The 18,213-nt window shown below is 43.8% G+C and overlaps 1 protein-coding gene across 5 annotated transcripts in view; it reads left to right on the forward strand.

Annotated features, from left to right (window-relative positions):
• The window catches only part of LOC111143713 (microtubule-actin crosslinking factor 1), a 349,979-nt gene extending 334,937 nt beyond the window's left edge, over positions 1-15,042 (forward strand). For 3 of the 5 annotated variants that reach the window (XM_022497542.1, XM_022497540.1, XM_022497541.1), the window contains 4 exons: positions 2,042-2,159; positions 9,370-9,581; positions 12,621-12,750; positions 13,577-15,042. In XM_022497542.1, the coding sequence (XP_022353250.1) occupies positions 2,042-2,159; positions 9,370-9,581; positions 12,621-12,750; positions 13,577-13,833 (717 nt within the window). In that variant the 3' untranslated portion in view covers positions 13,834-15,042. Of the gene's footprint in view, positions 1-2,041; positions 2,160-9,369; positions 9,582-10,089; positions 10,201-12,620; positions 12,751-13,576 lie in introns of all 5 variants that reach the window. The other 2 variants (XM_022497538.1, XM_022497539.1) reach the window with 1 other exon arrangement.
• Positions 15,043-18,213: the final 3,171 nt, after the last annotated feature.

Below are 18,213 nucleotides of genomic sequence, written 5' to 3' on the forward strand. Positions count from 1 at the left end.
ACCTGCATGTGGGACCCAGGCGTCCTCTGAAGTGGCACTGATGTCCCGTCCGACGCTTCACTGACTGGCAGAGGGTCAGACGAGTTAGTTCCAATGTTGGAACAGAATCACGGGGTTCGTTTTGTGCATGAGGCACCTGAGATCTGAGGGCGCCCATGCTGACAGTCACACAGCCAGTTTCAGAGCCACTGCAAGAACCCGGGTCATCATAAGGGATTTTCCAGTTAAGGGAACCAAAGTTACTGTGCCCCGTGACATTTCGGGCATCTCTGCCTCACTGATAGCCCAGCTCTGCCAGGTTTGCACAGGTGCCCGGTTTTAGGACTGTGGAAGCCCCTTTTCCCACTCTCACCCTGGCCTCAGCGTCCCCAGCCACTTCAGGTGTTGGCTTGGATCAAACCTCCTTTTCCCTACAGCTCAGCAGAAAATAGTTAAAATCTTTCACAGAGGGCTTTAGTAAGAAGTTAAGAAAAGATGAGTTAAGTGGAGTATTTCTAAAAGCTGACAGACACATAAGTGACATTAAGGGTAAAGTACTTCTTGGTGTCCCTTCCTGGTTCACTCTGGAGGACATAGAGGCCCTTATTTCCTCCCTCTCCTCACTGATCCACAGAGGACCCCGAGGAGTGGCTCAAGTGACTTGGGCCTTCCCTGCACTTGGATGTGGCAGAATTCTCAACCTCTCCCACAGGGCCTCCCTGTTTCCTCTCTTGGGCAGCTCCCTCAGGAGCCAAAGGGGCAGCTTCCTTCCAGGACAGGACGTTTATTCCCTCACATCTCTGGGCACCCACTTCAGTGCTTTTTATACTACACCATGCTGTTGCTGTGGTCACTCTGTATAAAATCTTAACAGCTGTGGGAGATGACAGACCTAAGACTCTTCATTTTCAAAGTAAAGGACTGGGGAGTGGGGTGGTGTTTTTTCAGTCCCCTTGCTGTCTGTGTGAACAATGTACTTGAGCCAGTACAGAGTAATACAGAGAATTACCATAGATACATTAATTTTGAGGGAGGTTGGTTATGTGTCCTTGTGAAACATCTTTTCTGGCATTTTCAATTTTTGTGCCTTGTTTCAGAGTTATGGTTCTCCTTTATAACTTGAGAAATCTTAATTAACTAATTAGTCCCTTCACTCTTTCGCCTACCCCCAACATTCTCCTTGAATTACATAGTTTTAGGAATGCTATTTCTCCAACAAATGTTTGATTTTTATTTTGGGATCTCTGCATGATGATTCCCTTTTGTTGCCTCTTACCTTATTTTAGGAAGAGGGTAATTTATGCAGTAGGAAATTCCAGATGTTAGCAGGGATGTTAAAGGAAAAGGAAAACATAAATTTCAGAAAGTCATGCTTATCTTAATATCCCAAAATGATTGTTGAATACTATTTATAATCAAAATGGTAGATTACAATTTTAATTTTTTCAACTAAATTTTAGTATAAATGCATAGTCATTTGCTCAGTTAAAGAAACTTTTCTGCTTGGTGACATCACAATTAGAGAATACTGAGGGCTTATTTCTGAAAACCTTGTGTGGAAAATCAGATTTCCTTCTAAGCTTGTAATAATAATGATGCTTGCAAGGGTTTCCTTAAGGCTTGAAATAGTTATTTGCTGTTCTCCCTTTACCTTTTGAGCACACTGTATTCAGAAGTTGACATCCACTTTCTATCTACCTTTTATGAAAGTAAATGAACATAACAGTTTTACTACTGCGTTTTAATTTGGGCAGAATGTTTAAAAGAATCGAGGTGAGCTAACATTTGTCCTTTGCCCTCCTCCTTTTGGTGCAGGGGAAGGGGGCGTGACCACCAAAAGTTAACTTTGTCCCGAAAGACAGACTACCAACACCAGTCTTTACCTTGCTATCTCAGCTTTTCCATATTTTAAATTCTATTGTGAAAAATGTCAGATAGTTAAAATTCTCCCCAAACTGTTTGATTGTCATTTGTCTCGTCTGAATACAGTCTGCTGTGGGAAGAAGGCCTCGGCCAGCCCTAAGGCACACACTCACTCATCCCTGTCCCCTTGGCTCTGCAGTTCGGGGACTCCCAGCAGCTGCGGCTGGTCCGCATCCTGCGCAGCACCGTGATGGTCCGAGTTGGTGGAGGATGGATGGCCCTGGATGAATTTTTAGTCAAAAATGACCCCTGCCGAGGTAAGGAACCTTCCTGAACATGAATTACACATAAGGTACACACTCGCCACTGATCTTTCCTGCTTACACAGAGTGTCATTAGTGGGTCTGTTTGGTTTTTATTTTGTTAAGTTGCCCAGATAGCGCTCTACCAGCACAGATTAGAACTTGGGGGTATCTGAGTAGAATAGGAAGAGAAAGCAGAGGTTGATGCCGTCCGGCGAGACAGGCTTCAAAGGACGCAGTAACAAGAATTAGGAATTTATTGGGGTCTTCAAATGTTTCAGTTTGAAAGGTGTTCAGTTAACACTAGCCTAGAAGGGAGCCTAATGAAGCCTTGAGGTTCGTGGTTAGTGATCCAGTTCCCCCTGCCTGTAATTCTTATCCTGGAAACCCAGGGAGAGTGTTGAGCCCCTCCCATGCAGGGAAGGACTGGGGGATCTCCCTTGGCTGGGAGAGGGGATAAAGAACACCTAACAGCGAGCCCAGGCACTTGTCAGAGAGTTGATTACCCAACTAAGACCAGGGCTATGAAACATGAGGGGCGGGCCTGCTAGCCCCAAGCAGAAGAGGGGGAACTGAGTATGAACGCTGGCACCTGCAGCTCCAGGCAGGTGAGGTCTGCCACAAAGCCAGGTGATCAATTTCCAATGGCTAAATCCTCCTCAACTGCATCCTTTCCTTTCTCCTGTTAGCCGAGCTGCATGTGGGTACACACGAGGCTCCCCCACTGTCTGCCAGTCTGTCTTTCTTGACCGGTTTCTGCGTTTCCTGCTGTCTCTGTTTCTTTGTGTTTCTTTATTTTTTTTATTCTAGTTCACCATCCTGGGAGTAAAATAAAGCGCTCTGATTCCAGCTCTTCGATTTCCAGTCAGTCTCCCATAGGTTGGCTCTTAAGCTTTGTCCCCCTTACCCACACCCCAGCCCGTTGGGAATGGCTTTTGCTTCTTCAACTGTAGCACCTCTTGGCTCTGTGGTATCTGCTGCCTTTATGAATGCTTCGAAATAGCCCAGCCATAGCTTTTCTAACTATTAAAACTTGACAGAGCATAGAACACTTCTGTTGAAACAGTACCCATGGAATTTGTTAGTTTCTATGTATTTAACCAACACATAATTTTTTAGGTACTACACGCTGTTAAAAGCAATTGACAGATAATAACACATTTACATTTCTGTGAGGTATAGATTTTTTACTGCCTCCATTTTACAGAATAGGAAATTAAAGTATAGAAAAGTTAAACAACTTACCTAAGGACAGACAGCTAGTAAATGGCAGACAGGATTCCAGTCCAAGACCAGTGTGGCTTTAAAGTGTGTGCTCATGATCAAGGTGCTCTGTGTCTCAGAGGCTGACATACCCACCACCCCTTCCTGGGTATGGATTGCTGGTTCGGCCTGCGTAACTTACTTGGTAAGGCATATTTATAAACCTGGCAGAAATGTTTACAGTACAGTTATATAACTTCTTTGGAAGTGATTTATAGTCTTATTTTGAAGTGTTTAGAGCTAAAGGGTGCAGTTCTCACATGAATTCAGATATGCCATAGCTTCTCTTATTTTAAATGTCATTCTGCATTTACTCCAGCAAACAAAATACAGATAGTGAATTTTGAAAGCACCTATTCTGATAAAAACTTGAAAGGGTTTAATCAGTTTTAGAAGTTACTGTATTGCAAACTAATTTCCTTGATATAAAAGTCCTCTTTCATTGTTTTATATCAGGAGCAGGAGCCATATGTATGGTTTTAACCATAATTCAGTAAAATAGCATTATTCCTTTGCAAATCTATTAGCAAGGTTTTATTTATTTATTTATTTTGTCCTGTATGATTGGTATAAACAAATAAACGGAAGAGATGTTGCATGTGACATTTTGGAATCTGGATGCCTGTTTGCTGCCTGCTGTACTTGCTCTGTTGACAATAACTTTATGCTGATGGCCAAGGGCAGCACTGCTTGCTTTGTTCTTATGTTAATAGCTAAAAACTAGAATCCCCACCCCCCACGCCCAGGAAGTTTGGGAGGGCCGTCTAGTACCTATTCTCTATGGAACATAGTAGCCTTTTCAGGATTCCTGGGAGCAAACCAGGTAAGACTTTCCTCTGTGCCTCTCCAGGAGTGCCCTCCTAGCATCCAGTAATCCTCTTGACTCCCTTGATGGCAGAGTCCCAAACTCCCCAGCGGTCTTAGATGTCATAAATCTAGTGACAGGATGAGTATTTCTAATCAAATAAAAAGTTGCATGAGGAGTGAACACTTGGTCTGGGGAAGATGTATGAAGTGGGTGGGAGGGCATGGACATCACAAAGAGGACGGTTCCCTGAAGCTCTCTGGGATTCTGTGAGGATTCATGTGGCTTCTAGAAGCACCACTTGAGGGAGATTCTGTATTCATTTGTGTTGCATTTCTTTGGCTGTTTGGACCACAGAGAATATTAGACTGAGGCTAGAACACAGTTGATGACAGTTCCTACCAACATGCACGCACCTTCCACAAAGCTCCTCCTTCCACAAAGCTATGTCAAAATGCAAGGGATAGCTCAGACTGCACAGTGCTCTAGCCAAATGTGTAAAGTGAAAATACTCAGCTTGGTAGGTTCGTGACACTGCTAAAAGTTGGAGGTTTTAGCTTCTGAATTCATCCATGGTAAAGGAGACCGTGATGATTTGAATGGTGATGAAAAACAAGGCCTAAGAACTAGGTCCATCTTTATCTGAGGGTGTGTTTTTGAGCATTAGACAAGTTAGTTCCCCCACATAAGTGAAGATCTAGAAAACTTCATTTATGATGATTTGAAAGACAATTTGGCTGAGAACTGATTGTTTTTCTTTTTCTTTTCTTTTTTTTTTTTTTGTGGTAAAAATACACATAATATAAAATTTACCATCTTAACCATTTGGTTCAGTGGTTGTATTACCATCACACATCCATGGAGCTCTTTTCATCTTGTAAAACTGAAACTTTGTACCCATTAAACAGCTTAGAACTCAGTTGTAACTAGCCAACATCATGTGGCCAGCGTGAGTCCCTTAGAAAATGGTGGCCCCTTTGGTATTGAAAACCTGAAATAGTTGCCTTCAGGGCCTGGCCTCCAAGATTGATCTTTAAAAAGTCATGATCAAGTAAGTGCTTTTAGAAGATGCTGGGTGAAAGCTAAGAAGGTTTCTTTACTGTAGAACCTTCCAGAGATTACAAAACACTGATTGCATTAGGGATCTCCCAAGGGTGAGGGAGTGTTTATTGAACTCTTTTTGTAGAAACCCCAACCTTAGTTTGGGAAACTCTGCTGTAAACAGTGGAAGACCTTGGAAGGATTTGGGGCCATTCCGAGCTATCACGTTTTTATTTAGAAATTCCATTTGGGGGGATGAAATGAGAAATGAGACCAATTGGAAGCCATCCAGGGTGGAGGAGATGTTCCATGAATCACATAAGTGTAAGGGGGTATAGGGGGTGGTGTGGAAATGCTCTGGGTGTCTAAGAAGCTTTAGAAGATACAATCAGAACAAACTACCATCAAGAGGAAGGGTCCTATGTTGACTCCCCAGTCTCTGGCTCTGATATGTCTACTCAGTCATTGGATATAAGGTTCTGACATCCAGGCAAGGGTCTGAGCAGGGGATATAATTGGAGTCAGGCAGAACTATATGACAGCAGTGAAGTCACGTGGGTGAACTCGTCACCACCAGGTTCAAAGTTTAAGAGGGAGAACAGGACTGTGAACAGAACTAGGGTAACATCAGTGTCTAAGAATGGGCAAGAAGGAGGAGAAGCAGGAGAGCAGGTATCCTGGAGCCAAAGGAAGAGAGTATTTCAAGAGGAGAGCAGGTAGTAATCCCCCCAGGTGCAAATTACAACAGTAGAGAGGTATCAGATTATCAGATTTTTACCTGTACACATAAATATGTGCGCACACATTCTTAATAATACAGAGAGCATTAGCCAGAGTGAAGTAAATTCAGTGTCCTCACACATTATTTTGGAGAATGTACATTGGTATAAAATTTGAGGGATCAATTGACAAATACAAGAAATCTTGTGTATATTCTTTTCCCCCAGAAATCCACTTATAGAAATTTATCCTAGGGGCACCTGGGTGGCTCAGTGGGCTAAGCCTCTGCCTTCGGCTCAGGTCATGATCCTGGGGTCCTGGGATTGAGCCCCGCATCGGGCTCTCTGCCCAGCAGTGAGCCTGCTTACCCTTCTCTGCCTACTTGTGATCTTTCTCTCTGTCAAATAAACAGATAAAACCTCTAAAAAAAAAAAAGAAGAAGAAGAAGAAGAAAGAAATTTGTCCTAAGGAAAGCATAGCTGATAATGCACAAAAACCTTTTACAAGTAGTTTGTCACTACTTGTGACATTGCATACATTGTTTTAAAAATTGTAAGCAAAAGGGGCACCTGGGTGGCTCAGTGGGTTAAGCCGCTGCCTTCGGCTCAGGTCATGATCTCAAGGTCCTGGGATCGAGTCCCGCATCGGGCTCTCTGCTCAGCAGGGAGCTTGCTTCCCTCTCTCTCTCTGCCTGCCTCTCTGTCTACTTGTGATCTCTGTCTGTCAAATAAATAAATAAAATCTTAAAAAAAAAAAAAAAAAAATGTAAGCAAGGGGCGCCTGGGTGGCTCAGTGGGTTAAAGCCTCTGCCTTCGGCTCAGGTCATGATCCCAGAGTCCTGGGATCAAGCCCCGCATCGGGCTCTCTGCTCAGCAGGGAGCCTGCTTCCTCCTCTCTCTCTGCCTGCTTCTCTGCCTACTTGTGATCTCTGTCAAATAAATAAATAAAATCTTAAAAAAAAAATTGTAAGCAAATTAAAAATACAACATAGGGTTGGTTAAATAAGTTGACATCCATATGATGAAATAACACTTTACAGCTAGTTGAAATTATGTAAGACCTCTCAAGCATGGAGGAATGTTCCTGATGTCTTTGTATTTAAGAATATATATATGCACAGTTCACACACCAACATTTTAATAGTGATGTCCCTTAGGTTGTCAGATTAAGGACTTTTTCTCTTTGTACTTTTCTGTATATTTCAACCTTTGTACAGTTTAAAGTTTTCAGTAATAATTTGCCAGAGAGATTTAGGTGGTATGAGGATGGGAGCCTGAGTGGGGTGGGGGACGGGTGGAGAACCACTAGTGTAGTTGAGGGTATGAGGGGCCAGGGGGTAGGAAGAGCACTTAGGTGGGAGACGTGGGTTCTAGTCCCAGCCCTGCCACGGCTCTCCTTGACCTCAGCCTCTGTGAGTGCTTCACTTCCTTTGTCTGTGACAGGGACGTCTACCAGTCACTGGTGCCCTACTGCATGTGTCACACTCTGCAAACAGCGCAGTGTGTGGAAAGCTTGATGTCGTTACATCATGACATGTTAAATACCGCAGCCCTCATCTGAGACGCCATTTCAGAGTCTTCCCCTTGTATCACTCTGTTGTTCTTGGCACAGAAATTAACTTTTAAATGTTTACTAGGTTAAACTATATGTCTGAAATTCTGTACGGCTCAGGGTCACAAGCAGCTCTTTTGGGGGTAAACCCTCGGCTGAGTCATGATTTTCATTCATCACTGTTATCTTAATGCTTTTGCTGTGTGCCCACTGTTAGGCTGGGCACATTAGCAAACACGAATAAAGAAATGTAAGTCCTGAATCCAGTTATCAGTGATGGAAGGTCTTACTGAAGTTTCTGTGTTAGTGCTGAAGGAAGTTCTCTTGAAGAATCATTAGTGTAGACACAGACAAAAGCACTGAGTCCAGAAGATGGATGAGTAGAGAACCCAGGGCCAAGGAATGAGCCTCGAGGGGCACGTTTTGTTGGGGCCTGAGGAGGAAGGAAACAGCTTAGCATTCACAGACCACCCAGACATTGGGATCTGCCTAAGGAAACTGAGGCCTGGATCAGGAAGACCTGGTTGGTCACTGAGCCTAGACTGTCATTCAGGTTTTGATATCCACGTCAGGTTTTGATATCCTCTTAACCTGACACTTGGAGATGTTTTGTCAATAAAGTATATTGACAAGAATTTGATTTAGGAATTTGGAACTACCTGCTTAGACACCCATGCAACCTGATTTAAAATCTGATTCTATCAAGATTATGCAGTACTCTTGAGGACATGCAGGGCTGGGCAGAAGAGGGGGTCGGCACAGGTACCTCAGATCTGCTAAAGTTGTGGTTCTTGGCCAGAGTGAAAATCACTACATTAGAAAAGAATGACAAACGTTTTGTGTATAACAGTTGATTCCCTTTTCCCAAGTTTCACCAGCAGTCCTCTTTGTTCAGATCTACTTAGCGTAGTCTAAAAAGTAAACAGTATAGGTTGGAAAGGAGGTAGGAGGTTATTGCAGAATAATGCCTTTTGGTGAGAAATAATCTAAGGACATGTTCCAGAGGATTATTTCTTTTAAGTTAGTAGTGTCTTTCACATTTAACATTTATGTTGGCCATCCTTGGAGTCTTCTGACCAAATCCAAATTTTAAGTTCCAGTCTTACAGCTGCAGAAAGCCATAGGACAACACCTATTGGCCTTCAGAGCAGTTTCCAGATTGTTTCCACTGTGACGTTCCTCCCACTTGCCATCGTCCCTTCAGCTTCTTGTTGCTTTCAGTTTTGATTTAACGTTTCTCACTGGCAAGTTTTGTGCATGGTCTTGATCTTTCTCTCTCTCCTCCCACATGTATACTTCTTAATGATTTTATCCTGATCTTTCTACTGTCCTGAGTTCCTGGGCCCCTTCCCTTGGGATTATTATCAACTGAATTCAAATAGAATAGTTGATTTCAATGAGTTTTCAACACTATTTAGTTACCACGTATCCCGCAAAATCTGAGCAAAGAGTACACATGTACTATGAGAGAGAAAAGAGGGGTTTTGATTTAATGTCCGAGGTTTGTGCACTGCTGCATCTGCTTTCTTTGACGTTGAGTTATGTTGTGCTTGCCCCAGGGCACAGTGCCAAGGCAGGGTCGTTACCACAGAATGGCATGGTATTTTGTACATAAAGTTCTTCATCATGACAGACCAAGTGACTGATCAGTTAATTGTCTGCTGTGGGTGAGAATCATGACAGACTGACAGATTATGAATTTATTTCTACTTCAGAAGACTCCACAGAGGGCACTACAACAGTAGTAACTGTGATCGTGGGGTCAAGCAGCTGTCTGACCATCAAAGATACATTTTTTTTTAAGATTTCACTGACATTGTATGTGTGTGTTTTTCCTATTTTTAGCACGAGGTAGAACTAACATCGAACTTAGAGAGAAATTCATCCTACCTGAGGGGGCATCCCAGGGAATGACCCCTTTCCGGTCACGGGGTCGAAGGTCCAAACCATCTTCCCGGGCTGCTTCCCCGACCCGCTCCAGCTCCAGCGCTAGTCAGAGTAACCACAGCTGTACGTCCATGCCGTCTTCGCCAGCCACCCCAGCCAGTGGTACCAAGGTATGTACTGACCTCGCTCGTGGCCTTCTTCCTTGTTCCCATATTTCCAGTGGTCGTTGTGGAGGGTAGCCTCTGTGTACTTTCACAAGGAGAGGGACATGACCTACAGATCAAGCTCTACCTAGACCAGCCTTTCCAGGCCCCAGTAGATAACTGGACCTTTAAGATTTTACTCTGAAGGACATTTATTAAAATATGAACTCAGATTGTTAAGTAAGAAACACTTTTTGCTATGTCTTTTCCATCCAGAGTTACTAATGTTGGAAACCCAGGCATTATCTGTGCAGCCAAAGCTAACGGTTAAGTTTGTTTTGATGGCTACTTATGAAGAATGCTGTTGCCTTTCTGCCTGGTCCCTTTTAACCTGTTGAACTGATGCCCGTTTTGTTTTATTTTCTGTTTCTTTAAAATGCATTGTCTTCTATTTATTTTTCGTGTTCCCAATTTGCTTCCTTTCTGTTCCATTTTCAATTGTTCCCGTCCTTCCCTTTGGATTTCCGTTTCACAGACTCCACTTCAGTTCTCTCGCTGTTATGACAAACCCTGGTTGGTAAACAGTAAAGCTGGCACCCCTGTCAGGGACAGCCATTATCCTGACCTCCAGCTGCCCAGCCCCGAGGTAGAGTATGGTTTTGCTGACTAAGGACACAGTCAAGACGAGGCCCTCGCTAATGCCCAGACCTTAATCAGCTACTCTTCCTGACACGAGTCCATGCTCTTTTCCATCTCTGTGGTGCTTGCTCTCGCAGCTGATCCGTCTAGTCAAGTGTTTTTCAGGGGTTTCTAACTCGGACTCACCAAAACTGGAGATAAATAAGAGATGCCTAAAATCGGATTAGACAGCTTGCTAACAGTCTTTAGAATGTTGGTTTTTTCCAGGGTGATAAACAGTGGTCATTCTGGTAATCTGTTTATGGATATTATTTATAAAACTCAGGCCTCTTGGAGTCTCCAAACATGAGCTACACAGACGAGTTATGAACACTTGAAATTCAACTGTGGTGCATGTTCAGCCATGTTCTATCTTTGCTTAGAACAGAAGAGTGGCTGGTGTCCCCTGCCCTGAGCCACGTCCCCAGGGTGCTTGGTATCACCAGACTGGTCTGAGGCGTGGGTGCTGCCTACTTCAGCCAAGCCCGCTATCAGTGGACACTGCTCTGAAGCTCAGATTTTAACTTCTGAATTTCTTGGCCTCATCACTTGGGTATCCGAAGCCTTGATCAGAATACACAGGCTGGCAGTTAAGCATGTTTGAGTGCAGTATTAAAATGCCCAAAGCATTTTTGGAAGAGCAGTGTTTCAGAAACAAATCACCGGCCAGTGGCTTGTCTGATAACAGGAAGATCTGCATTCTAGCTCTGGCTGGGAAATACTGGATTCTTGTGCCTCAAAAGATAGTATTCCCTTTACTCATGCAAAGCTTCCGCCTGAGAAGCGGGAAATGTTAAGAAGCCAGTGCCTGTGAATGGGCTGCTGCTTTGGGATTCATCTGCTCCAAGCTAAACCTCCAGTTCAGAAATCTGTCCAGTTGAGAACATGATCTGGGGACCTCTTGGCACCAGAACCCCAAGACTCAACATGCTTATCTTGCATATCTTCTTCCTTAATGGCTCCAGTTTCATGAAAGTCTCGAACATTCTTTAAAATTTTAGATGTTTTAATTATGAAGTACAAAAGACTCACAGGATTCAAATAGGCCAGGCTTTTTGTTTTGTCTTAAGGTTTTACCTTTCATTTTGTTCATTTCGAGGTTTCACCTTTCCTTACCTGTGGGTGTTGTACAGGCCGTGTCCTGACGTGGACTCCCAGCCCAGGGGCTCCAGGGCTGCAGTCTTCCCGGCGGCCGCGCACACAGCGGTAGCTTCTGAAACTGGTGCTCTTACTCCTCTGTGGGCCAGGAGGGTTTGTGCGTGAACATTAATCACTTTCTGCGGCTTCTGCTTTTTCTTTCTAAATTAAAGAAATACAAGAAACACAATGAAACAGGTTGCTTTACTCTTTCCATTTGTATGAACATCTTAAAGGTCCTGGAAAACAGTTTACACAATTGATTTCAAAGAAGAATTAAAACAATGTGTTGTGGCATGAGTGCTATTTAAAATAGACTTAAAATATTCCTTCTCCAAATTAAGTCTACTACTATCTTTTTTAAAAAGGCAAAAAAAAAAAAAAAAAACCACTCAAGTGGGAAATGTTGCTCCTCTCGGTAGCAGTAATAATATATATTTATCCAGCTCTTTTTCCACTAGGAAGTACTTCTACACATGATTTATTCATTCAGCAAGTTTTTATTGAGCCCCTCCTCTGTGCCAGACACTGTTTGAGGTGCTGAGGATGTGACCATGAACAAAATAAAGCTTAGACTTGAATGCAGGCGAGGCGGCAAACAAGGGTGGGTGTACCAGATCCTGAAGCAGGGGAGGAGAGTAAGGTGGGGTGGCACTTTAGTAGTGTGGCAAGACCTCTCTGGCCATTCTAGCCACGCCACTAGAAGGAAACGGGAGTGAACCACACACATATGGGGTGGCCCACTGGATTGAACAAGAAGGAATGTGGTTATCTGCATTTCTTCGTGAGGAAATACATCTCAGCTTGACTGAAGTTCATGCAGACCCGCATCTAGTGAGAGAGGGCTGGAGTGATCGCTGCATCTCCATACTAAATGTTTACAGTGTGAACCCATCCTTCAAGTTTTTAACCCCAACACTTTGACACTTGTGAATATTTGGACTTTTTTTTTTTTTTCCATTTCTAGTAGAAATTTGTCAGTAACATAAAATTTGTCAGTAAATTTCTAGTAGAAGTTTAGAAGATACTGTAAAATTCCAAATTGGAACACAAGACCTTTTGTGGAGTACAATTATTAAAATATATACCCTAGGACACTTTCAAAATAAATCTTTGTTTTCCTGGACTTTTAATTTGCTTTCCAATCAATTAGATGTGAGGAGGCTTAAGTAGACCCTTTAAAATTGAATTTCAAAAATTTTATCTAGTAAATATGACCTTTTATTTTTTTATTTTTTTTTTTTTTTTAAGGTTATTCCATCAACAGGCAGCAAGTTGAAACGACCAACACCAACTTTTCACTCTAGTCGAACATCTCTTGCTGGTGATACTAGCAATAGCTCTTCCCCAGCCTCCACAGGTGCCAAAACAAATCGGGCAGGTAAGTACCTACCCCTGTCCATAGGTTTTGGGGTGAAAGGGGATGGGTAGTGGCCAGGCTGAGAACTGGAGAACAGCAGTCTCCGAGCAATGCCCTACTGCTCTCCAGGGAGCAAGTGATGAGAGATGCATTTGGTGTGATGTCCAGAGAGGCCCGCAGATTTGTTGCTGCTCTTTCCTTTCCCTCCCATCACTGTAGCTAGCTATAGCTATGCCTTTTGAGAGCAGAGGCTTCCATGGCTAAAGCCAGGCCCCCTGTTTTCTAATCAGGAATGACCATATTTGAGAGACTGTAGAAGGCAAGAGGGGCCTTCTGAAATGGGCCTTCCTCAGAAGGCCATTCAGTTTTGGGACTGGCAGTTTGCTAGTAATTTTTTCCAACACTATGATAGCTGCTGGTAAGCTGAGAAAGTCAGAGAAAGATCACATCTGTTCACCTGTTGATGTTCCTCACGGGAGCCTAGGAACTGGCCTCATTTTTGGCATGCTTTTCACCCGGCCCTGATGCCCACCCCCTCTAGCAGGCTCTCCTCTGTGCCCAGGAGACTGAGGAGTCCTGCTCAGTGCCACTTGGGGGGGGCCACACGAGGTCACTGTGCTCCTGAGAGAAGGCAGACTTCTCAAGGAGAATCACAAAGCCAGAAAAGGTTTCAAGCCACTGCTGTGTAGGTGGGGAGATAGGGGTTCCAGAAAGGCCCTGATTTGCCCAGGGTCACATGGCAGATCAGGTGGTATTAGAGTCAGAGCCCCAACCTCTCGTTGCTCTTCTCGCCACCCCCACCCCATGTTGTCTCTATTAAGTCTGCTGCTTTATTCTCAAATTCCAGACCCTAAAAAGTCAGCCAGTCGCCCTGGGAGTCGGGCCGGGAGTCGGGCCGGGAGTCGGGCCAGTAGCCGGCGAGGAAGCGATGCCTCTGACTTTGACCTTTTAGAGACACAGTCTGCTTGTTCAGACACTTCGGAGAGCAGCGCCGCAGGGGGCCAGGGCAACTCCAGGAGAGGGCTCAACAAGCCTTCCAAAATCCCAACCATGTCTAAGAAGACCACCACTGCCTCCCCCAGGACTCCGGGTCCCAAGCGATAACACTGTACAAGCACCCCCAAGCCTCTATCCACTTTGAAGCCTGCTCCGTACATTGGGTGTATATTTATTCTGAACAGGAGAAGTTATATTGTTAAAAATGTAAAAGAATAATTGTGTTATGAAGCTGCCTTATTTTTTTTTCTTTTTGTAAGTTACTATTTTCATGTGAATATTTATGTAGATAAAATTTGCCTCCTGGTAACCCTGTAATGGATGGGGCCCAGAAATGAAATATTTGAGAAAAACAAGTGAGAAGGTCAAGATAAGAATGTGTATTTAAAAAAAAAAAAAAAAAGGCTCTAAATAGGGTTTCTGCGCGGTGCAGGGTTGTAAACCTGCTTTATCTTTTAGGATTATTCCTAAATGCATCTTCTTTATAAACTCGACTTGCTGTCCCAGCAAGATAAATTATATTAAAAAAATAATAAGAAGAATCCTGCAGTGTTTAAGGAACTCTTTTTTTGTAAATCACAGACACCTCAATTAGCAAGAACTGAGGGGAGGGCACTTCTAACTGCTTTTTCCAATGTTTTTAATGCTGTGTGATTTTAGCTAAAGAGAGGGAACCTCCTCTGGTAATGTTTGCACATGATCAGCAAAAGGAGTTCATTGCAATACTTTGAATCCTGTCTCAGTACTGGGTGTTTAAAGGACAAATAGCTGCTAGAATTCAGGGGTAAATACGACTGTTCAGAAAACATGAAAACATTGGGGTTTTTAAGAGTCCTGGTTTGTAATGTCCTATCCAGCCCAGCCACCAATAACTCCTGTGCTCACCGGGACCCAGGCCCTTGGGAAGGGGAGACTCCTTGGTGGCACTGTGAATTACAGATTTATCTGCATTTTTGCTATTTATTTAAATGGTCGATCAACTTCCCACAAACTGAGGAATGAATTCCACGAGGCTATTCTGAAAATGTGGACATAAAACAAACACTTGCTCGTCCTTTAAAGGAGTTCACCAGCACACTTGTTAACAAGTCCCGTTTGCTTCCGTCTTTTTTTTGTGAGTAATAAAGTCAACTGACCAAGTGACCATGAAGAGGGGCTGTCTGGGGCTCCTTTTTTTTAAGCTGCTGTTCCTCTTCAGCACCGACCATGTTGCTGTGTGATTATCTCAATTGGTTTTAATTGAGGCAGAAACTGAAGCTCTACCAATGAACTGTTTAAAAACAAGACACACTTTTGTATTAAAATTGCTTGCAGTAACAAATTTGTATTTCCTGATTTTCTTCTCAACTATTACCTTAAATTAACCTGTTACCCTGGGTATGATTGTGTTTTAGGTACTTAAATGCATTATTCAAATCAAAATATCTTGGTGGATAAATTATGGAGCTCACTAATATTTTTTTCTTGTTTATTTCATCCTTGTTGATTTTAACAAAACAACAAAGAAATAACCAGGCTATTGCTAATGTAGATCTGTAGGGAATCTGCTCCACTTAGCTGATCACACAAATAACAATATGTAAGAAAATTTCTGTATTAGAAATCACAAAGCGGGCGCCTGGGTGGCTCAGTGGGTTAAGCCTCTGCCTTCGGCTCAGGTCATGATCCCAGGGTCCTGGGATCGAGCCCCACATCGGGCTCTCTGCTCAGCGGGAAGCCTACTTCCCTCCTCTCTCTCTGCCTGCCTCTCTGTCCACTTGTGATCTCTGTTAAATAAATAAATAAGGGGCACCTGGGTGGCTCAGTGGGTTAAAGCCTCTGCCTTCGGCTCAGGTCATGATCCCAGGGTCCTGGGATCGAGCCCCACGTCCGGCTCTCTGCTCAGCCGGGAGCCTGCTTCCTCCTCTCTCTCTGTCTGCCTCTCTGCCTACTTGTGATCTCTATCAAATAAATAAATAAAAAATCTAAAATAAATAAATAAATAATATTAAAAAAGAGAAATCACAAAGATCCCAGGTTTGAGAGGATGGGGCCAGTTTCCCTTGGTAGGCTGAGATTTCTGGTTAAATGATAGAATTTCAAAAGCGGAAGCAAAATTGGCCAACAGATCTAGCTCTTTTCTTTTCCAGATGGTAACACTGGAATGGGAAAGTGGGAGAGAGGGTTATCTGCCTAAGATCAGAGAATTAATAAATGGCAAAAGTAGACCTTGAATCAAATCATTGATTCCCTATTGAAGCTTGGCATTTCTATTTCCTCCAGCCCCTAGTTGGCTTTATAAGAATTAGAACAACCAAATATTATGTAATTCTAATAGGAATTAGGCTAGAAAGTAACAGAAGTAGAAGTAGGAAAAAGGGCTTCAAACTCGGGCCACTTGTGTTTCTGATCATTAAGCCATACATACTCTCATATGATCAGGACCTGGGTAAGATGGATACATGTTTGCCACACCTGTTTGATGAAATTTTTTTTAAGATTTTATTTTTATTTGACAGCACAGGTAGGGGGAGTGGCAGGGAGAGGGAGAAGCAAACTTTCTGCTGAGCAAGGAGCCTGGTACAGAGCACAGTCCCCGGTCCCTGGCATCATGACTGGAGCCAAAGGCAGACACTTAACCAACTAGCCACCCAGGTGCCCCTGCCACAGCTGTTTGAACCTAAATATCCAGATTAAAAGAAATCCAACCTGATGGATTCTGAAGTAAGTGCTTACTCTAGTCCCCCTGGAATTAAGTAACTTCAAGCTGCCAGAACTGTGTAGGATAGTGTTTTTGCCCAAATTTGTTTCTCCTCTAGGCTTCCAGCAGAAGCACACTCAAAACAGCTTGACCTCCACCCTTTAAGATTCTGGACTATGATCAATTTTTTTTTTAACCAAGTAATTCAGGTTTTCCTTTAGTCTTTGCAACAAATCTCAGCTAGTGGTGAAATCTTCATAAAGTGTATTTCCATTCAGCAAACACCTACATGCAAGGCCATATAGAGAATATAGGGATGCCAGAAAAAAAGCTTGGAGTTACAGTTCTGGGATACCAGTGCTAAACATGTGATACAAATTTGGTGTCTGCTGGGTAGAGATGCAGGAGTCCCTGGGGTTTTGAATGATAACAGTAACAAGAGCTGACATTTACTGGCTGCTTGCCATAGGCCAGTCACTGTGCTAAGTGCTCTATCTACAACCCTACCATCCTGACCCCATTCACAGATGAGCAACAGCCTGAGAGGTTCAGAAACTGCCCCAGGTCGGATTGCACCAGGCGGCTAGGGTAAGCCCTTGTTTGACACTACTTTCTCCAAGACCTTCCCCACCTCACTTCCCTTCCAGTTCCTGAGTTAGAGGATTCCATTCACATTCCCGCCCCCAAGTCCCAGCTCCTTGTTCTCTGTCCTTCCAGGCGCTTTGCCAGCCCTCAGGTCAGAGCACAGCCTTGGTTCTGCCTTCTGTGAAGACTATGTGTACCTGACTATCATCCCTGTTGGGGGCAGGGACTGGTCGGCTTCATCTCCGGCTCAGGGCAAGGATCGAGCGGCCCATGGTGTTTGCTGTTGAACTGAGTTGTGGGGTGCCATCCTTTGGAATGGCTAAAACCTGATGTTTAGTTTTACAAGAATGGGAGGCCCATTGTTGGAAGAACGCAGCTATCTCTGCTCACCCTAAGTTGAGCTAAATGATTTCTGCTCTGAAGAATCAGACCCACACTGAGCTGGCTTACAGTCTAGCTGGAAGCCCAGTGTCGCACAATAGGCTCCAGATGATGTGGTGCGGACTCCAAGTGGAGTACAGAGGGCTGCCCAGAGAAGGACAGTGAAGAGGGCAGGAGATTCAGAGGCTGTGAACAAGCCTGACACGGGGATGCCCCCTTGACTCTGCCTCCGCCTCTGCATGCAGTCACCAAGCCCTGGGGATGCAGCCTCCCCAACTGCTTTCTCCTCCCTCCCCCCATCACCAAAAAGGATCATGGTCATGTCCACACACCCTCATTACTGTACCTGCCTCCAGCTGGGGGCCCTGACTCTAACCTTCATCCCTCTGATCCATGGTCACTCCTGCAGCAGACTCTGTCTTAGGCACATTCAGTGGCTGAGCTGCAACATCGTTTTTTGTTGTTTTTTTTTCTCTTTCCCTTTTTAACATATAATGTATTATTTGTTTCAGGGGTACAGGTCTGTGATACATCAGTCTTACACAATTCACAGCTCTCACCACAACACATATCCTCCTCCATGTCTATCACCCAGCCACCCCATCCCTCCAGCAACCCTCAGTTTGTTTCCTGAGATTGAGGCTTTCTTATGGTTTGTCTCCCTTTCTGGTTTTGTCTTGTTTAATTTTTCCCTCCTTCCCCCTAGGATCCTCTGTCTTGTTTCTCAAATTCCTCATATCAGTGAGATCATATGATAATTGTCTTTCTCTGATTGACTTATTTTGCTTGTAAGCTGCAACATCCTTAAGAGGCTTATAAGTAGTGTGAAGATTCATAAAAGA

The sequence above is a fragment of the Enhydra lutris genome, unplaced genomic scaffold (assembly GCF_002288905.1).
Source record: "Enhydra lutris kenyoni isolate GAN:26980312 unplaced genomic scaffold, ASM228890v2 scaffoldscaffold9, whole genome shotgun sequence".
Taxonomy (NCBI): domain Eukaryota; kingdom Metazoa; phylum Chordata; class Mammalia; order Carnivora; family Mustelidae; genus Enhydra; species Enhydra lutris.